The sequence below is a fragment of the Microcaecilia unicolor genome, chromosome 1 (genome assembly GCF_901765095.1).
Source record: "Microcaecilia unicolor chromosome 1, aMicUni1.1, whole genome shotgun sequence".
NCBI lineage: Eukaryota > Metazoa > Chordata > Amphibia > Gymnophiona > Siphonopidae > Microcaecilia > Microcaecilia unicolor.
In genome coordinates, this window is record NC_044031.1 from 186,032,098 (window position 1) to 186,051,558 (window position 19,461).

General features: G+C 40.8%; 1 protein-coding gene across 4 annotated transcripts in view; it reads right to left on the reverse strand.

Moving 5' to 3' along the window:
- Positions 1-19,461, reverse strand: part of PIGN (phosphatidylinositol glycan anchor biosynthesis class N) — a 276,457-nt gene that overhangs the window by 178,977 nt on the left and 78,019 nt on the right. For all 4 annotated transcript variants that reach the window (XM_030203213.1, XM_030203186.1, XM_030203203.1 and 1 more), the window contains exons 9-12: positions 18,110-18,226; positions 13,684-13,724; positions 3,641-3,700; positions 451-543 (exon numbers count right to left, since the gene is read on the reverse strand). In XM_030203213.1, the coding sequence (XP_030059073.1) occupies positions 451-543; positions 3,641-3,700; positions 13,684-13,724; positions 18,110-18,226 (311 nt within the window). The remainder of the gene's footprint in view (positions 1-450; positions 544-3,640; positions 3,701-13,683; positions 13,725-18,109; positions 18,227-19,461) is intronic.

Here is a 19,461-nt window from a genome sequence, read left to right on the forward strand (position 1 = left end):
TGTGAGGAAATATAACTAAAATAAGATAATAACAAAGCATTAATGTAGTGTATAATGTATTGGACCTGTGACGATTATGGTGAATTAATCTCAGAAGAAACAGCACAACTCCCGAGTGTCACTGCTGACAGTGTGTTATACAATTGAGCATATATTCTGGTTATCATTTTCATATAGCCTTTATAAACTAAGCTTTAAATAGACATCTTGTGATAAAATTAATCCCAACAGATGGGTTCCTTTCCCTATTTGTTCTGATTATCTTCATTCAGGCCCATATGAATACCTTTTTGATAGTTTGAAAACACACTGAATTTTATGATAATACATATTTGAGAAAACCTGTTATTTGGCTGCTATTCATCTTCTGAAAGCCCAAACCATAAAGGGTAAATCAGCTCTTGTACTATATATGCATGAGGTTTCAAAAACAATTATCAACTGTTTTACCTTAAATTGCTCCAGAATTTGAACAGCATTGGTAAGCATGCTCTCTGCTTTAAAAAGATCACTGTTGTTTAGATACTCCAAAGGAAGTGTCCCCTATAAGCAAACATCATCAATTAGTGAGATTCAGAAATGTATTTATTCATGGAAATAATTTATTGAATTTTGTTGACCAGGAAATTCATTTTGTATGGAAACTTATTTTCAACAAGGCACAGAGAAGCTGCAAGCAGCATGCAACACACTTTAACTTTACTTTACAGGATTTGATCTCTCACCTCGCCAAATAGCTGGAAGTGAGGTGCAATAAAATAATCAACTACAGAACTTCTAACAGTTATCAGAACTGCAGGTGAGTAGTTTAGAGAAGTCACTTAAGATGGGGTGGAGTTTGAGGCCGAACCAAAATAAACATAGCTTTTGGAGAAGATCATTATTTATTTAATTTTTGTCATCATACATTAAAATTGCCCCAGATCTACTTATGTATTTAAAATAATTTCTGCTGTATACAGTCTAATTAGAACCAGCCATACTAACCACTGTTTACAAAGCCGCGTAGCATTAGCGCACTGGCAGACTAGCATGGCTTGTAAACAGGGGGTAAGCAATTTACACTGAAAAAAATCAACATTTATTTAAAAGATGTCTAAACCAATGTACTGAACATAAGAGAATGCCTTTCACCTCTAATTTATGTCTTCTGCCCCCACCCACATCTACTCTGATCACTGACAGTCCTGGACTGCATCAGGGATTCTTCAAGAATCCTGTAATCACAGGCCCCAAATCCAGCCACTAGCTGTTATTCATTAATTTATTTATATGCCGCCTAGACCAAAGCAGTTTACAGTTTCATTTTATAGGTATTGGGTCTGTCCCTATTGAGCTCACAGTCTAGGTAGTACATTGTACTACTGTTGTACCTGGAGCAACAAAGAGTTAAGTGACTTGCCCAGGGTACACAGAGCTGCAGAGGGAGTTGAACCTGGTTCCCCAGGATCTCAACCCACTGCCATCAGGCAGCAGCGGGAATTGCTAACCAGTAAAGCTGACCCTCTTCTTACTACTAATCATTTCTATAGTGCTACTAAATGAACGCAGCGCTGTACACATTATATGCAGGTACTTTCTCTGTCCTTAGAGGGCTCACAATCTGTTTTGTACCTGGAGGGTTAAGTGACTTGCCCAAGGTCACAAGGAGCTGCAGTGGGAACTGAACCCAGGTTGCCAGGATCAAAGTCTACTGCACTAAGCATTAGGCCACGCCTCCCTCTTCCCATTCCACCCCTCAACCCCTTGGATGTTGGGAGCTCTTCTCCAGAGGTATTCTCAGCCCTAGTTGACCCAAGAATCAGAAAACTAGACTCTGAGATTGAACTGGGGACCTTGCACAGGGCAGAACACTTACCATCTCAGCCATTGGGCTGGCTATTGAGGAGAAACATTTTTCATGCAATCACGATGCTAACAAAATATCTAAACATGAAGGGGATGAAACAAGATCCACTAGACTCAATACAAATGGTGTCATAGAACAGACAAACCTGTCCAGATCTGATGATGGTCAATTTGGACAGTGTCAAGAAAATGTTACGGACAACTTATAAAATGGCCTAGGGCATTTAAAAAAGAAGAAGACGAAGAAGAGAGAGAGATTATCTGCATTTAAAGTACAAATTCAATTTATTTTATTGACTTAACATGGAAGTTTCCTCCTGCTTCTTTCTACTTCCAGATCAACTATAACCAGGACCAGGATATGGACAATAACGATTTATTCACACCTGCCCAGGGATTATTCCCCTACTTTATACCTCTCTGCTCCCGACATATCCACTTTGGTCACTGCAGTGATGGTCCTAACTGGGGACCAAGCACTAGGGCTCCTTCCGTAGGACCTTAATACAGCTACTATATTTATTTATCAAACTTTCTATTCTACTGCTTCTAAATTATGATCAAAATTTTTAAAATCCCTAAAAAGAAAATAGGAAATAAATGCTAATATATAAATTGATTATACCTATACATTACTCAGTCTATCCAAAAGCTTGTGCAAAAAGCCAGACCCCTAGTAGTAATATTGCAGTGTTATAGCATTTTGGATCTCAGTGGCCATGAGACACCAGGGACTTAACACAAACTTAACACAAATAATTTATAAAATACATACAAGTTGCCAAAATGGAATTTGCACAACAGTCAGAGCAGGTTTATGTTGTGCACTTCCTGAGGTATATGATTTGTTAAAGGTAGATAGGCACAGAAGTTTATTTATAAAATAGGTGTAAGTTTTAGAGGTTCTTTTATCAAGTTGCGGTACAAAATGATCTTAGCTCGCTCATAGGACATTTTTTCCTGCGCACTAAGGCCATTTATACTGCAGCTGTAAAAAGGCTGATTTCCCATTTTCCCTATTATTACCAATACAGTAATGTTGCCATTAGAGCACAGCAATTAAAAAACAATTAATGCACAAGCACTTACCAACACCTATTTTGTAGGTGATAAGGGCTCACTTGTTAATCCTGAACTAATCAGTTAGCACAAGGTAATATAGCTGTGTCAACTGATTAGCACAGAAACACCTACTAGTCACCTACCCAGACACGCACCCTCTGTGGAAAAATTAAATATATTTTGTAGTGCACCGTGTGCATGCATAGATTAAGAATTTACCGAAGGATGCCTGAGTGTGTCCCATGGTATTCCCATTTAAGATGCAGCAAACATGTGCTAGTTCTTACTGCAGCTTTGTAAAAAGACCCCTTAATGTGCCTGTCTGACCACAGACTAAGTGGACTGTCTATTAAATTATAAAATTATCCTCAAAGTGCAGAAGAAAACCATATAAAGATTCACTGAACAAAACTAAAAACAATGTTCCATATCAGCAGAACACTGTTTCCAATACCAGTTTTCCTACTACCCGATACAATCATTTTATATAACCTTTATATTACACATAAGGCACAGTTTTCATGTTAAAGAGATCATTCCCTCTCTCTCTCTTTGAACGAAAAGTTAATGTTAGCTCACCAAATAAGTGTGTAGAAAGCTTTGCTAAAAAAATATTTATAGATTTTAAGTTTGCTTCCTCTACTCAGCAAGAGATTTGTTTACAAAATCTCTATTTAAAGGAAACTATTTCCCAGGAATATAACCAAAATAACAACATTTTCTTCCTTACCACAGAATTAAGAGGGAAAGGAATTCCAATAAGTGAGGCCATCAGTGGAGCAACATCAGCCTGTAAAAGATAAAATCTTAGTGTGTGATTCACCAGCTTGAAAAAGAACAAGGTCAGCATTACAAAGAACATAAGAGTAGCTATACAAGGTCAGACCAATGGTCCATCTAACTCAGTACCCTCTTTTCCAAATAGTGGCCAAGCCAGGTCAAAAGTACCTGGCAGGAACCCAAATCGTGGCAATGCTCCATACTACAAATCCCAGTGCAAGCAGTTACTTCCCATGTCTTTCTCAATAGCAGACTATGCATTTTTCCTCCAGGAATTTGTCCAAACCTTTTTTAAACCCAGATATGCTAACCGCTGTTACCACCTCCTCCGGCAAAGAGTTTCAGAGCTTAACTACTCGTTGAGTGAAAAAATATTTCCTCCTATTTGTTTTAAAAGTATTTCCATGTAACTTCCTTGAGTGTCCTCTAGTTTTGCACTTTTGGAATAAGTAAAAAAATCGATTTACTTCTACTCATTCTACACCACTCAGGATTTTATAGACCTCCCCTCAGCCGTCTCTTTTCCAAGCTGAAGATCCCTAACCTCTTTAGCCCTTCCTCATACGAAAGAAGTTCAATCCCCTTTATCATTTTAGTTATTCTTCTTGGAACCTTTTCTAATTCTGCTATACATTTTTGGAGATACGGCGACCAGAACTGAACGCAACACACAAGGTGCGTGATACAAAGGCATTATAGTATTTTCGGTCTTATTCACCATCCCTATCCTAATAATTCCTAGCATCCTGTTTGCTTTTTTAGCCGCCGCCGCACACTAAGCAGAAGATTTCAGCTTATTATCTACAGCGACACCCAGATCTTTTTACTGAGCACTGACCTACAAGGTGGGCCCATTATAATTACTGTAGACATTCTTTTTAAACAGAACTTCTTGTATTTTAGCTTTTAAGAAACTTACAAAAACCTAATATTAAGACCAATAGGGCTACAAGAACTGGTTTCTGCCAATAAATATTTAATACTAAAATCACAAACATTTAACAGTTATGATTGCTATTTTTCTCATTATAATCTTGGGTGAGAGGTTATATGTGTGTGCTCAATGCAAAGACCTCCTAGCTCCCAGAGAAGAAGTCCATTCTCTTGAGGCTAGAGTAGCAGACTTGGAGGAGCTAAGGGAGACAGAGGGACATAGAAGAGGCCTAAAGGGAAATTATAGAGAAGTCTCACCTCCAGTCTGGCAGCCCCGGTGCTTCCCTTGGAGGAGGGAGCTCATCTAAAAGGACAGCATCACCCTAGTGAAGCTGTAAGTACTCCTGTAGGCAGGACCAGCCCACCAGGGGATGAAACATCCTCTTGCACAAAGGATGTGTCTCCAGGAGCTTCTGCCCAGGAGGGAAGGGTTATGATAGCTATTGTAGATAGTGATTTCATTATTAGAAATGTAGATAGCGCTCATGGGAGCGGAGGGGGATCTAAGATGGCGGCCGTGCAGCAGGCATTGAAAGAAGCTCTGCTGATATCCGCTCTTGACTCCTGATTTTTTTCTCTACAATTACTTATTTAACTATGCCTAAACGGAGAGGAAAACCGCGAGTTGGGCCCGCTACTCCTCTTTTACTTGGAACAGGAACAATAGATCGCTTCTTCTCGCCAGGTATGCAGACAGGACTGGGATCGCTGCCGGAGGGATTGGGGAGAGGTCTTCCGTTCCCCCAGCTTGACTAGGAGACATCATTCAGCCCCGAGATGAGGCACCCCCCTCCTATGCCGGCTGTGGCGTTGAACTCAGTTCGGGGAACCCCAGAGGCGCAGGACGCAACAGGGTTTCCTGGAACGGGCGCTGAGTCGACGCCTGAGACGCCGGCGAACCCCGCTACGGAAGGAGCGGGAGTGAGTGGAGGAGATGGCGTCTCTATGGAAGATCGAGGAGCAGTGGGAGGTCAATCGGACTTAACCTCAATTACTACCTTGGAATTTCCAAGTAAGTCTTTCTTACCTGAAAAACTTCAACAAATTACGCTGGATAATATTTGGGAAGCACTTGTAGGTTTGGAAGTTTCATTTACACAAAGGTTTACTCAGTTTGATAAGAAATTCAGTCCTGATTCAAAAAAGATATCTGAAATGGATAAGAGACTGATATCTCTGGGCAAAGAAACGGAAGTAAATTCCTCTGCAATAAAAAATTCTCAACAAATTCAAGCTAATTTAATTAAAGAAAATCTTTATCTGTCACGTCTGTGGCCCTGACCACCCTCAGCCTTACCTTCTTTCTGGGGGTCAGCAGCTCTGCTGGCTTCTGTCTGTGTTTGTCTTGTCTCTAATCTCTGGGCTGATTGCTTCAGTAGACCTCACCTGTGTGGGCTATGCCTCTCTAGGGAGCCAGCATCTAAGATGGCTGCCACCGGCTCTGTGCCAGCTTCCAAGATGGCTCCTGCTTGTCTTTCCTGTGGGCTCACTTCCTATGTGTGTCAAGCCTCTCTTTGGGGTCAGTGTACTTCCTGCTTCTATCCTGCTGGTGGTGACTCATCAGTGAGAGCCTTCATAAGGAAGGGCTGTGCTTGCAGTCAGCATCTTTGCATAAGTGTTATGCTCTTAGGCCAGGTCAGGTTAGTAAGTGTCTGCTGCACTACTGCTTAGCCTTTCTCTGGGTTCCAGTCCAGCTTCGCTCTGTGTCTGTTGTCTTCCTGTGGGGGGTTCTTCCCTGCCTCTGCGTGTCTGTGGACTGTGAGCCCTTCCTGGTTTATCCTGTGTTTGGGGTGAAGCCTCTGTTCCTGGCTTACTCTGTGTTTGGGGTGAAGCCTCTGTCCATGTTTGTTCTCTGCCGGCATGTGAAGCCTCAGCCTTTGTGAGTTCCCACTAGGTGTGTGGAGCGGCTGTGGCTTCAGACCCTTGGCTTGATATTCCTGGTTTACTCTGTTCGCTCTGTTGCCTATCCTGAACCCTGCTTGTATATCCTGAATCCTGTATCTGTCTAGCTAGTGTGTATTTCCTGGGTGATTATTCCTGTATCCTGTCTCCACCTAGCTAGAGGGGTTACCCTGTGGGTATTCCCGGATCCCCATTCTGCCTAGTGTATATGCTGCCCTAGTCCTTGCTCCTGCTCCTCGGCAGTGGCCCAAGGGCTCACGAACTCCAGTCCTGCCTCGAGGACCTGACAGAATGCTAAGGCCTTCGAGAATGCAACATTATCTTCAAAACAGAATTGAAATACTAGAAAATTACCAACGTTCCAATGCCCTCAGATTGATAAATTTTCCTAGGCAGATTGCCATTTCACCATTGATAACCTTCAAACAATATTTAACTGATGCTTTAAAAATTCCAGAAAAATCACATCCACCAATTTCAAAGATTTTTTATGTAGAACCATTCCGTAAGAAAGATTTATCACAAAGAGATGAAATGAATGTTCAAACTTTGGACTTGACTCAAATTATTGAAGGAGACAATGAGGGCCTGACAACTGCGACACTCAAAGTGATTTTCATACTTCAACCAGATAGAGACTGGATACTCAAACAATTTTTCTTGAATAAAAGACCAGATTTCCTAAATTGTAAAATTAGAATGTATCCGGACATCTCAAGGACTACCCAAAAGAAAAGACAAGAATTCCTCAAACTGAGACCAAAGGTTTTGCAACTTGGAGCATTATTTTGGCTGAACTTCCCTTGTAAGTGCGTGATAAAATTGAATTCAATCAAATATGTATTTTTTGAGGCGAAACAACTGAATTCCTTTTTGGAAGCTAAGCTGAGAGACCCACAGTCTCCATTATTAGGGACTTTAACAACTTCAACCCCATAAATAATATATATATTACCTGGCTTGCCTATACCAACCGCCAAATTAAATTTAGAAGTTGATTTCTAAATATGATTTATATGTTTTCCTTCAAATTGTGATAACCCCTCGATATTGTGGACTATAGACAAGTATTGATTTCCCATCCTATATTTTTGTTATTTCTATCTTTTTTTTTTTTTTTTACTGATATTGTTAAGTATAAAAATTTGGAAACTAAATTGTCTTTTTCTGTTTCAAGATGTAAGCTTGATATGTAAAAGAAAATTTATATATAAAAAAAAAAAGGAATGTAGATTGCTGGGTGGCAGGTGGACAACCAGGTCACTAGCATGCCTGGTGCAAAGGTGGCAAACCTCAAGCATCATCTAGATAGGATTTTAGATAGTGCTAGGGAGCAGCTGGCTGTCATGGTACATTGACCGCTACATGACCAAGGGGTAAAAGGGGCAATCGAGGAAGATAAAGTCATAGCGGAGAGATTAAATGAATTCTTTGCCTCGGTCTTCACCGAGGAAGATTTGGGAGTGATAATGGTGCTAGAAATGGTATTCAAAGCTGACGAGTCAGAGAAACTAAATGATATCTCTATAAACCTAGAAGATGTAATGGAGCAATTTGACAAATTGAAGAGTAGCAAATCTCCTGGACCAGATGGTATCCATCCCAGAGTACTGCTAGAATTGAAAAAAGAACTGGCAGAACTATTGTTAGTAATATGTAATTTATCTTTAAAATCGAGCATGGTTCCGGAGCATTGGATGATGGCCAATGTAACGCCGATATTTAAAAAAGGTTCCAGAGGAGATCCGGGAAATTATAGACCGGTGAGGGTGAGCAGGACGTCGGTGCTGGGCAGAATGGTAGAGACTATTATAAAAAACAAAATTACAGAGCATATTCAAAAGCATGGATTAATAAAACAAAGCCAACGTGGATTTAGTGAAGGGAAATCTTGCCTCACAAATCTATTACATTTCTTTGAAAGGGTGAACAAACATGTGGATAAAGGCGAGCCAGTTGTGTATCTGGATTTTCAAAAGGCGTTTGACAAAGTACCTCATGAAAGACTCCAGAAGATATTGGAGAGTCATGGGATAGAAGGTAGTGTCCTATTGTGGATTAAAAACTGGTTAAAGGACAGAAAACAGAGAGTAGGGTTAAATGGTCAGTATTCTCAATGGAGAAGGGTAGATAGTGGGGTTCTCCAGGGCTCTGTGCTGGGACCGCTGCTTTTTAACATATTTATAAATGATCTAGAGATGGGAGTAACTAGTGAAGTAATTAAATTTGCTGACAACACCAAGTTATTGAAAGTTGTTAAAAAGCAAGAAGATTGTGAAAAATTACACAGAGGACCTTATAAGACTGGAAGACTGGGCATCCAAATGGCAGATGACATTTAATATGAGTAAGTGCAAAGTGATGCATGTGGTTAAAGGAACCCAAACTATAGCTATGTGATGCAAGGTTCCACATTAGGAGTCAAAGACCAGGAAAGGGATTCTAGGTGTTATCGCTGATACGTTGAAAACCTATGCTCAGTGTGCGGTGGCAGCTAAGAAAGCAAATAAACTGATAGGTATTATTAGGGAAAAAAAGAAAAACAAAAATGAGGACGTTATAATGCCTTTGTATCGCTCCATGGTGCAACCGCACCTCAAATATTGTGTTCAATTCTGGTCGCCGCATCTCAAAAGATATAGTGGAATTAGAAAAGGTACAGAGAAGGGCGACGAAAATGATAAAGGGGATAGAACAACTTCCCTATGAAGAAAGGCTAAAGCAGCTAGGGTCATCAGCTTAGAGAAAAGACGGCTGAGGGGAGATATGATAGAGATTTATAAAATAATGAGTAGAATGGAACAGGAAGACGTGAATCGTTTGTTTACTCTTTCCAAAAATACTAGGACTAGGGGGCACAAAATGAAGCTACAAAATAGTAGATTTAAAAGAAATCGGAGAAAATATTTCTTCACTCAATGTGTAATTAAACTCTGGAATTCGTTGCCAGAGAATGTAGTAAAGCAGCCTTCTAGGTGCTGTGGAGGACTGGCAACCCATCTGCATATCCTCACAGCCTTCTGCGGGGTGAATCCCAGGTCCACCCCGATCCACTCAGGGCCTTCACTCCAGGTACCGCACACTGAAGCATTTTCTCTATACACTTTATATTTTCTCTCAGTTACTTTTTTAAGGCTCCAGTAAACTTTCTTTTCTTGGTCCTGTCCCTTCCCAATCTCTTTCTCAATCTGAAACCACTGTATACCGCAGAAACACAGTGCCCACCTTGAGCTTTCATCATCTCACCATCTCTTTTGTCTTCTCCCTTCTCCTTAGATTTCAACCTTCAACATTTCCTTCCTTCCATTTAACCATCTCCATTCTGACTGAATACATCTCGCCTTCATCATGCCTCTCTTACTGTTCTCCGTATTCTCTTGCTCCTTCTCCTGCTCTCTGCTGGGGATATCAATCCCAATCCTGGTCCAACACATCAGCTGTCATCCTAATCATGCAGGTCACAACGTGATGTCTCCAATTTAATTTCTGTTCCTCTCCTTTCCCCTTCTTCTCTGCCTTTTTCATGTGCTCTGTGGCATGCCTGTTCTGTCTGCAACAAACTTTCCTATATCAACAACCTCTTTATCTCTCGTACTCTCCACCTGCTTGCCCTGACAGTTGGTTTTGCCATGAAAACTCTGCTTCAGCTGTAGCCCTATGTCAAAGAGGTTACCTTTTCTACCATATTCCTCACCTGATCGTCTACGAAGGTGGTGTCAGGCTACTACTCTCACCCTCTTGTAGATGTCAACCTTTTCTTCCCCCTCAGTCTCACAGCTTTTCTTCCTTCAAAGTCCACTCCATTCGTTTATTCACTCCTCTACCTCCCTAAGTAGCAGTCATTTATTGACCCTCTGATAAGTCCCTTTCTTCCATTCTCAATTACTTTGATTCTTGGCTTTCCTTATTTCTTGAACCTTCATCTCCTTCCCTCATTCTTAGGGATTTTAACATTCATGCTAATGATCCCTCTGACTCTTATGCTTCTCAGTTTCTCACTCTAACATCCTCTTTCAATCCTCAACTATGCTCCACTACCCCTACTCACCAGAATGAACACTGTCTTGATCTTATAGTCTTCTCTGACTGCAAACTCTACAGTTTCTGTGCCTCAGCTCCTCCGCTCTCTGACCATCATCTGATAACTTTCACAATTAAACACCCTCCTCCCCAGTCCTGTCCAATCTCCACCAATACATTTCGGAATCTTCAGGCTATTGACGCTTCCACTCTGTCCTCCAGTGTTTCAAACCTCTTCTGTACCACTATGTTAAACAAATTTGTCAATGAGGCTGTCTCTTCCTATAATACTATTCTCTCCTTGGCTCTGGATACTCTCGCTCCTCCCATTCCCTGTTCAGTAAGGCATACCAAACTCCAGCCTTCACTGACCTATAGAAACCACCACCTATGTTCCTGTGCTCAATCTGCTAAACGCCTTTGGCTGAACCTCGTGCTCATGCTGACTTCATACATTTCAAATTCTCACTGACATCCTTCCAATCTGCTCTTTTAATTGCCAAACAGGACTACTATATTCGGTTGAGAACGTCTCTTGGCTCAAACCCTCGACACCTCTTTGCCACACTGAACTCTCTCCTCAAAGTGCCTTCACCTCCAACTCCCCTTTCCCTGTCTTCCCAGACTCTGGCTGAGTACTTTCATGATAAGGTTCAAAAGATTAACCTTGAATTCTCAACCAAGTCACTGTCACCTTTCCTTCTCTCAGTCCATTCTCTCTACCCTCCGTTAACCCCTTTCTCTTTTTCTGAAATCACTGAAGAGAAAACTGCACATTTTCTTTCCTTCTCAAAACTAACCTTCTCAGAGGAACCTCCTGTTCCTCTGATCCTATCCCACCCATCTACTTAGCATCTTCTACTGTCATCCCTTTTATCTGTCATCTCAATCTTTCACTCTCCACTGCGACTGTTTCTGATGCCTTCAAACATGCTATAGTTACACCACTCCTCAAAAACCTTCATTGGACACTACCTGTCCTTCCAACTATCGCTCAATCTCCTGCCTCCCTTTCCTATCCAAGATACTTGAATGTACTGTTCACAGCCGTTGTCTTGACTTTCTTTCATCTCAAGTTATTCTTGATCCACTTCAATCTAGCTTTTGCCCTCTTCATTCAACTGAATCAGTATTTACTAAAGTCTCCAATGACCTGTTCCTGGCCAGATCCAAAGGTCTCTATTCTATCCTCATCCTTCTCGATCTATCTGCTGCTTTTGCCATTGTTGATCACCACCTATTCCTTGATACACTGTTTTCACCTGGATTTCAGGGCTCTGTTCTTTTCTTGTTTTCTTCTTATCTCTCTCAACGAACTACTAGTGTATACTCTGGTGGATCCTCCTCCACTTCTAGCCCACTATAGGTTGGTGTACCTCAGGACCTCCTCTTTTCTCCATCTATACTTCTTCCCTTGGTGCTCTGATCTCATCCCATTGTTTTCAGTATCACCTTTATGCCGATGACTCCCAGATAAACCTCTCCACACCAGAAATTTCAGCAGGAATCAAGGACCAAGTATCAGCCTGCCTGTCTGACATTGCTGCCTGGATGTCTCCCTGCCACCTGAAACTAAACATGACTAAAATTGAGCTTCTTATCTTTCCCCCTCAAACTGTCTCTCCTCTTCCCCCATTCTCTATCTCTATGGGTAACACTCTCATCCTCCCTGTCTCATCAGCTCAAAACCTTGGGGTCATCATTGACTCCTCTCTCTCTTTCTCTACACATATCCAACATACTGTTAAAACCTGTCATTTCTTTCTCTATAATATCACCAAACTTCATCCTTTTCTTTCTAAGCACACTATCAAAACCCTTATCCACACTCTTATCACCTCTCATTTAGACTACTGCAAATTGCTTCTCACAGGTCTCACACTAAGGCATCTCTCTCCCCTTCAATCTGTTCAAACTTCTGCTGCATGACTTATATTCCGCCAGTCTCGCTATGCTCACATTAGCCCTCTCCTTAAGTCACTTCATTGGCTCCCTATCCATTTTCGCATACAGTTCAAACTCTTGTTACTGACTTACAAGTGTATTCACTCTGCAGCTCCTCAGTACCTATCCACCCTTATCGCTTCCTACACTTCTCTCCAGGAACCCTGTTCATTGGGCAAATCTCTCTTATCTGTACCCTTCTTCTCCACTGCCAACTCCAGACTCTGTTCCTTTTATCTTGATGTCCATATGCCTGGAATAGACTTCCTGAGCCAGTATGTCAAGCTCCATCTCTGGCAGTCTTCAAACGTAGGCTGATGCTGGTTTTAACTTCAAGCCCCAATTCATTTGTTCAGTAACTATGTCTGTTTTATCATTCCCACCTTAGTATTTCCCTTATCCCTTATTTTTCCTGTTTGTCTGTCCTGATTAGAATGCAAGCTCAGTTGAGCAAGGACTGTCTCTTCATGTTCAAGTGTACAGTGTTGCATAAGTCTAGTAGTGCCATAAATATGATAAGTAGTAGTAGTTAGCATAGCGGGGTTTAAAAAAGGTTTGGATAGCGTCTTAAAAGAAAAGCCCATAAGCCATTAATAAAATGGACTTAGGGAAAATCAACTGCTTATTTCTAGGATAAGGAGCATAAAATGTATGGTACTGTTTTGGGAACTTGCCAGGTACTTCTAACCCGGATTGGCCACTGTTGGAAACAGGGTGCTGTGCTTGATGGACCTTTGGTCAGTCCCAATATGGCAATACTTATGTTCTTATGAGTCTCCCCAAAGAGCTTGCAGCCTTACAGGGACTTTCTACCCACAGGTATGCAAGATAATAGTCAAATGGAAAACTACTTGCAGAGTTTTCCTTTGAATATTTTTCCTGCAGGCACAACCTATTCCCTCTCTGATCTAACCCCACCCTTTTTTGTTTGTGAGGGTAAACATGTGCATGCTTATTTTACTCATAAATGGGAAGGCAACAGTGAAACTGTTTTTTTTTTTTAAAATAAACATATATTTACCCGCGTAAAAATATTTATTGGCTCTAAATTCTTTCCACTGAGGGTAGAATACCCAGTGTACCTGAATGCAACTTACCTTGAGCTACTACTGAAAAGGTGTAAGCAAAAGCCTAATAAAAAAATAAATAGAATTAAAGTAAGCGAGACAGGTATAAAAACAATGAAATTGTTACCTGGTTGACATCAAGTCTCTTCCAGTTCTCCAATTTCCATTCTGAAAAGACACAAGCACACGAACATTTGAAATAGACATAAATTAGAATAATAACTTATTGGACTGCATACAGTAAGTAATAAAAGCCATCTTTCCACCTTGAAATATATGAGGAATTGCTGACTTGAAATAAATTCAATAAATGTTGCATTGTAGAGACAAATATTTATGAAGCATGTATCTTAGCGAGAAAGGCAGGGTGTTTTATGTTTTAAAATAGTTTCTGAACTGGAATTTTGCATTATGTGTCATGTGTGAACATGACACATCAGCTCAACTCAAAGTCACTTGTATATAAGTATTGCCATACTGGGAAAGACCAAAGGTCCATCAAGTCCAGCATCCTGTTTCCAACAGTGGCCAATCCAGGTCACAAATATCTGGCAAGATTCCAAAAAAGTGCAAAACATTCTATACTGCTTGTCCTAGAAATAGTGGATTTTCCTAAAGTCCATTTAATAATGGTTTATGGACTTTTTCTTTAGGAAGCCGTCCAAACCTTTTTAAAACTCCGCTAAGCTAACCGCATTTACCATATTCTCTGGCAACAAATTCCAGAGTTTAATTACATGTTGAGTGAAGAAAAATTTAGCTTCATCGCATGCCCCCTAGTCCTAGTATTTTTGAAAAGCGTAAACAGACGCTTCACATCTACCTGTTCACTCCACTCATTATTTTATAGACCTCTATCATATCTCCCCTCAGCCGCCTTTTCTCCAAGCTGAAGAGCCCTAGCCACTTTAGCCTTTCCTCATAGGGAAGTTGTCCCATCCCCTTTATCATTTTCATCGCCCTTCTCTGTACCTTTCTTAATTCCACTTCTCTTTTTGAGATGCGGCGACCAGAATTGAACACAATTTTCGAGGTGCAGTCGCATTATGCAACAATACAAAGGAATTATAACGTCCTCTTTGTTTTCCATTCCTTTCCTAATAATAATTAACATTCTATTTGCTTTCTTAGCCACAGCAGCACACTAAGCAGAAGGTTTCAACTTATCATCAACGACAACACCTATATCCCTTTCTTGGTCTGTGGCTCCTAACGTGGAACCTTGCATGACGTGGCTATAATTTGGGTTCCTCTTTCCCACATGCATCACTTTGCACTTGCTCAAATTAAACGTCATCTGCCATTTAGACGCCCAGTGTCCCAGTCTTGTAAGGTCCTCCTGTAATTGTTCACAATCCTCCCGCAATTTAACAACTGTGAATAACTTTGTGTCATCAGCAAATTTAATTACCTCACTAGTTACTCCCATCTCTAGGTCATTTATAAATATGTTAAAAAGCAGCGGTCCCATCACGGACCCCTGGGGAACCCCACTAACTAGCCTTCTCCATTGAGAATACTGACCATTTAACCCTACTCTCTGTTTTCTATCTTTTAATCACTTTTTAATCCACAATAGAACACTACCTCCTATCCCATGACTCTCTGATTTTCTCTGGAGTCTTTCATGAGGTACTTTGTCAAATGCTTTCTGAAAATCCAGATACACAATATGAACGGCTCAACTTTATCCACGTTTGTTCACCCCTTCAAAGAAATGTAGTAGATTGGTTTGGCAAGATTTCCCTTCACTAAATCCATGTTGACTCTGTCTCATTAATCCACGCTTTTGAATATGCTCTGTAATTTTGTTCATTATAATAGTCTCTATCATTTTGTCTGGCACCGACGTCAGACTCACCAGTCTGTAATTTGCACCGACGTCAGACTCACCAGTCTGTAATTTCCCGGATCTCCTCTGGAACCTTTTTTTTTTTTTAAATCGGCTTTACACTGGCCACCCTCCAATCTTCCGGTACCACGCTGGATTTTATCGGATGAATTCTATAAATTGGACACCTATATTTAGGCATCACATATGCACATAAATCAAAAGAATACCAGCATATATAAGGGTATATGTACAAATATGCATGTATATATCATAATGCAGCATAAGCACGTGTATAATTACATGCATATCTCCAACATTGTGTAATTTTTAGATGGGTATATACATGGGTAAAGTCAGGGCAGAGTGTAGGCAAGGCACAAACCTATGCGTGTAATTTATATAATACTACAAGTTCTGCTTGTATATCCAGAATACAGGCACACATATTTATGCTAGCTGTTTAGCACAGCTTAAGTGTATACATGTACTGTTTTGGGATCTTGCCAGGTACTTGTGACCTGGATTGGCCACTGTTGGAAACAGGATGCTGGGCTTCATGGACCTTCGGTCTGTCCCAGTATGGCAATACTTATGTACCTATGTGTATATAGAGAAGATACTTACCTGTTGTATGTATTTTCTGAGGACAGCAGGCCTTATATTCTTAAAAGTGGGAAAAATGGTCCTGCGTTGCCCGGTCCGGAGCTTATAAGACGCTGGCAAGAGCTTTGTAGGAGCATAGAAAAACAAAAATAAGAGACAATTCCAAAAGGGAGGGTTTATGAGACTATAAGGCCTGCTCTCCTCAGAGAATACCTGCTACAGGTAGCAGGCCATAATTCTCACAAGTGGGGAATCCCTTATTTGTCCTGTTTGTCTGTCCTAATTAAATTGTAAGCTCCGTCGAGCAGGGACTGTCTCTTCATGTTCAAGTGTACAGTGCTGCGTATGTCTAGTAGCGCTATAGAAATGATAAGTAATAGTAGTGGTGCCCATGACGCATCTTCACATGAGAACTGCCCAATGGACCCTAGCTTCTCAGTGGTGCTAAGCCAGGGGGAGTTTGGAAGATGTCATCTGAGCGTCCCAAGAGCTTTCTCGCTCCCTGTTGTGATGGACCATTCGATCCAATTTGACTCTGGGTCTTCTATTCCAAATTCCTTACCAGCAAAAACTGCTGACAACGGGTGCATCTCACCTGGGTTGGGGAGCTCATGTAGATAGGCTTCACATTCAAGGTGCTTGGTCCACCCAGGAAACAGATCTCCAGATGAATCTCCTGGTGCTTTGGGATATTTGGAATGCTCCTAAAAGTTTCAGAGTTCAGCTGTGTCACGAAATTGCACTCATTCAAATGGAAAATCAGGTGAGTGTGATGTTGGTGCCGGGCAAAATGGTAGAGAATATTATAAAGAACAAAATTATAGAGCATGAGACACACTCCACTGCACATGCTCGAGTGCCTTCCTGCCTGATGTAAGATGTTTGCGATACCATTGTTTAATCATGAAAGACTGTAAGCTGCATAGAATGGAAGGTACTGCTCTGGCCGCCTTCTTGGGTACAGTGGATGGTCCCATACAGTCCTTTATCTGCCATCGTTTACTATATTACTATGTTTTGTATCTTATCTATCTGTCTACTGTACACACACACACTAGAGAGAAGGCTAAGAGTTTTAGCTTTATTATGTGGTGGGAATGTCAAATATTGAGTCTCTGTCTGAAACTTTATGCTCTATCTTATATATATTCTATGGTACACAGACGCTACTATTTAAAGGTATTCTGTTTATGAACAATACTAGCGCACTTAGAGGATGGAGGTGGATGGGCGGTCTGGCAAGTGAAGGAGAAAAAGGAGAACTTTGGGTGGAATTATGCTGAGGATGGAGGTGGGCGGGCAAGTGAAAGTGAAAAGGGAGAACTTTGGGTGGAATTACACTTTAATTAAATTTTTTATCATCTTCTATTACCCTCCAAAAAATAATCATTTGCATCTTTATGTTCTGATGCTGAAATGATTACTTTCTGAGGTAGGCCTGATTTCAGGCAAATTTAGAACCGATAATGTAAAACCCATAAAAAGGTTTGAAACACAAATATCATGTTTCAGAAACAAGTCTTGTAGGAGTATTATACTGCAGTCTGAGTTTCCTGAAAGCATTTTTCTCAAAAGAAGTCATCCTGGAATGGTACAAAGACACATACCATGGTCCTTGTGGCATAAAGGTACAGAAATAATAATAGCAATATTAAAAAATTAAGATGCATTTTGGTTTCTTGGAACCTTTTTCTACCTTCTTTGAGATGCATGGGAGAGAACTTATTTTATGAGAGAAAGAACATAACACTTGATGTAATATTCAAGCTCAAATTGAAAAAGCTGAACTTATAATGCAAGGTTACCTTTTTATTATAATAGCACAGAATGTATTTACGCCTTCAGAATATTTTCCAAGAACAGCATAACACAAAATACATCTGTGAGGCCAAGGGTAAAACTTATATATTTGAGTTTAGCACTATTCTGAAGCAAAATAGCAGAATATATTGCACTGATTCAAAAGCAAAATGCATTCTCTTCCAAACAATTTAGTAATCAAAATAATATACCATTTCTGTAAGCCTCGAGGTTAGCATTTTTAGCTTACATCTCTGCAACTTTTGTTTTCCAATTATACCTGCTAAAATGATGTAATTACTCAAGCGTAACATACCTTTCAAAAAATCATCTTCAAAATACTGGGATGCAGTTCTCTGTGAATAGCCAACTCCTGCTCCCCAAGCAACTAAGGGGGTTAAAGTCTCTGAAGGATGGCCAGCTCCATGGGACCCTGCAAAATATAGGTTAGTTGTTTTAATTAGATTAAAATTTATAGGGACACCTTTAATTAGTCCAAATGTTTAAATACATGCAGGCATAGACCTAGAGTTTCCAGTGCCTCTTCCTCACCATGTCCAGTACCTCATCAATCTTTCCCCCTTCCCCCACACGCTGCCACTGAAATTGCCACCCTCTCTCTTCCAAAGCATAGAACTCAATGCAACTGCTACATCCTGCTCTGTCTGTTGACTTCTTGTTGGAGGGGGCAGCACATGGCAAGGCTTGAGCAATGCCCTAGCGCTGCTAGAGTAAGTGTGATAAATGCCCCCCCCCCCCCCTCCATTCTTACCTTGCTTACCACGTTCCACTGGCATTGAACACATTTCAGTGCAAAGTTGGGGGCAAAATGCCAACAATTAGCTGCATTGTGTGCCTGATCTTCCATGATCAGCTGAATAGTGATCCAGAGTTTTCTGGGTCAACATTTTTCATTTTCCACATTGCTATTTGTGGTCCATAACCGCTCTACTCTAGTTCTCTGAAAGTGGCAGAAAAAGATCTCACCAACAGACTGTAGGCTACAACACCAACCTCTCCCCTGTGCTGAGGAAGGAGAACACATATAGAACAAGACATACAATAGGAGAAAAAGTAGTAATTCTGCAGCCAACTGCTACTGTCGACAACAACACAACAAAATAAAATCAGATCAAACAGTATAGCCCTGAAAACTCTTGACTTTCAGGGAGGGTTCTGGACTGATCTTGCAAGATTCAGAAAGATGAAACTAGTAGGTAAGATTAAATTTCACCTTCCTCTTTCATCCTGCTAGAGCAGTCCAAACAAATGGGAAATACCCAAAAACTCTCAACCTAAGAGTCTGAAGAAGGCAGGGCTGCCCTCCTACCTACAGTGCTTTATAATGAAGACAAAGAGGACTAAGTCACTGCCTTAGAAATATATTCCAGAGATACTCTTCCCAGGATGCCATCTGAATCCCAGTCAAGCGAGTGCGCCTGGAGGCCATCGAGGCTGAGAAACCTTTTTATGTGGTTTCCCCTTTATGACAGCCAACAAAGAGGAGTATACAGATTGTCTAACTTCCAGAAGGAGCAGGTAATCTACTGATACGGCAGGAGTGCTTGATGCACATACAAACTGTGTAGTGAGCTTGCCTTACCACTCTCCTTCTTTGTGAAGGCAGGAAAAGAAATCATGTTATTTAGATGAAAAGGGGAAACTATT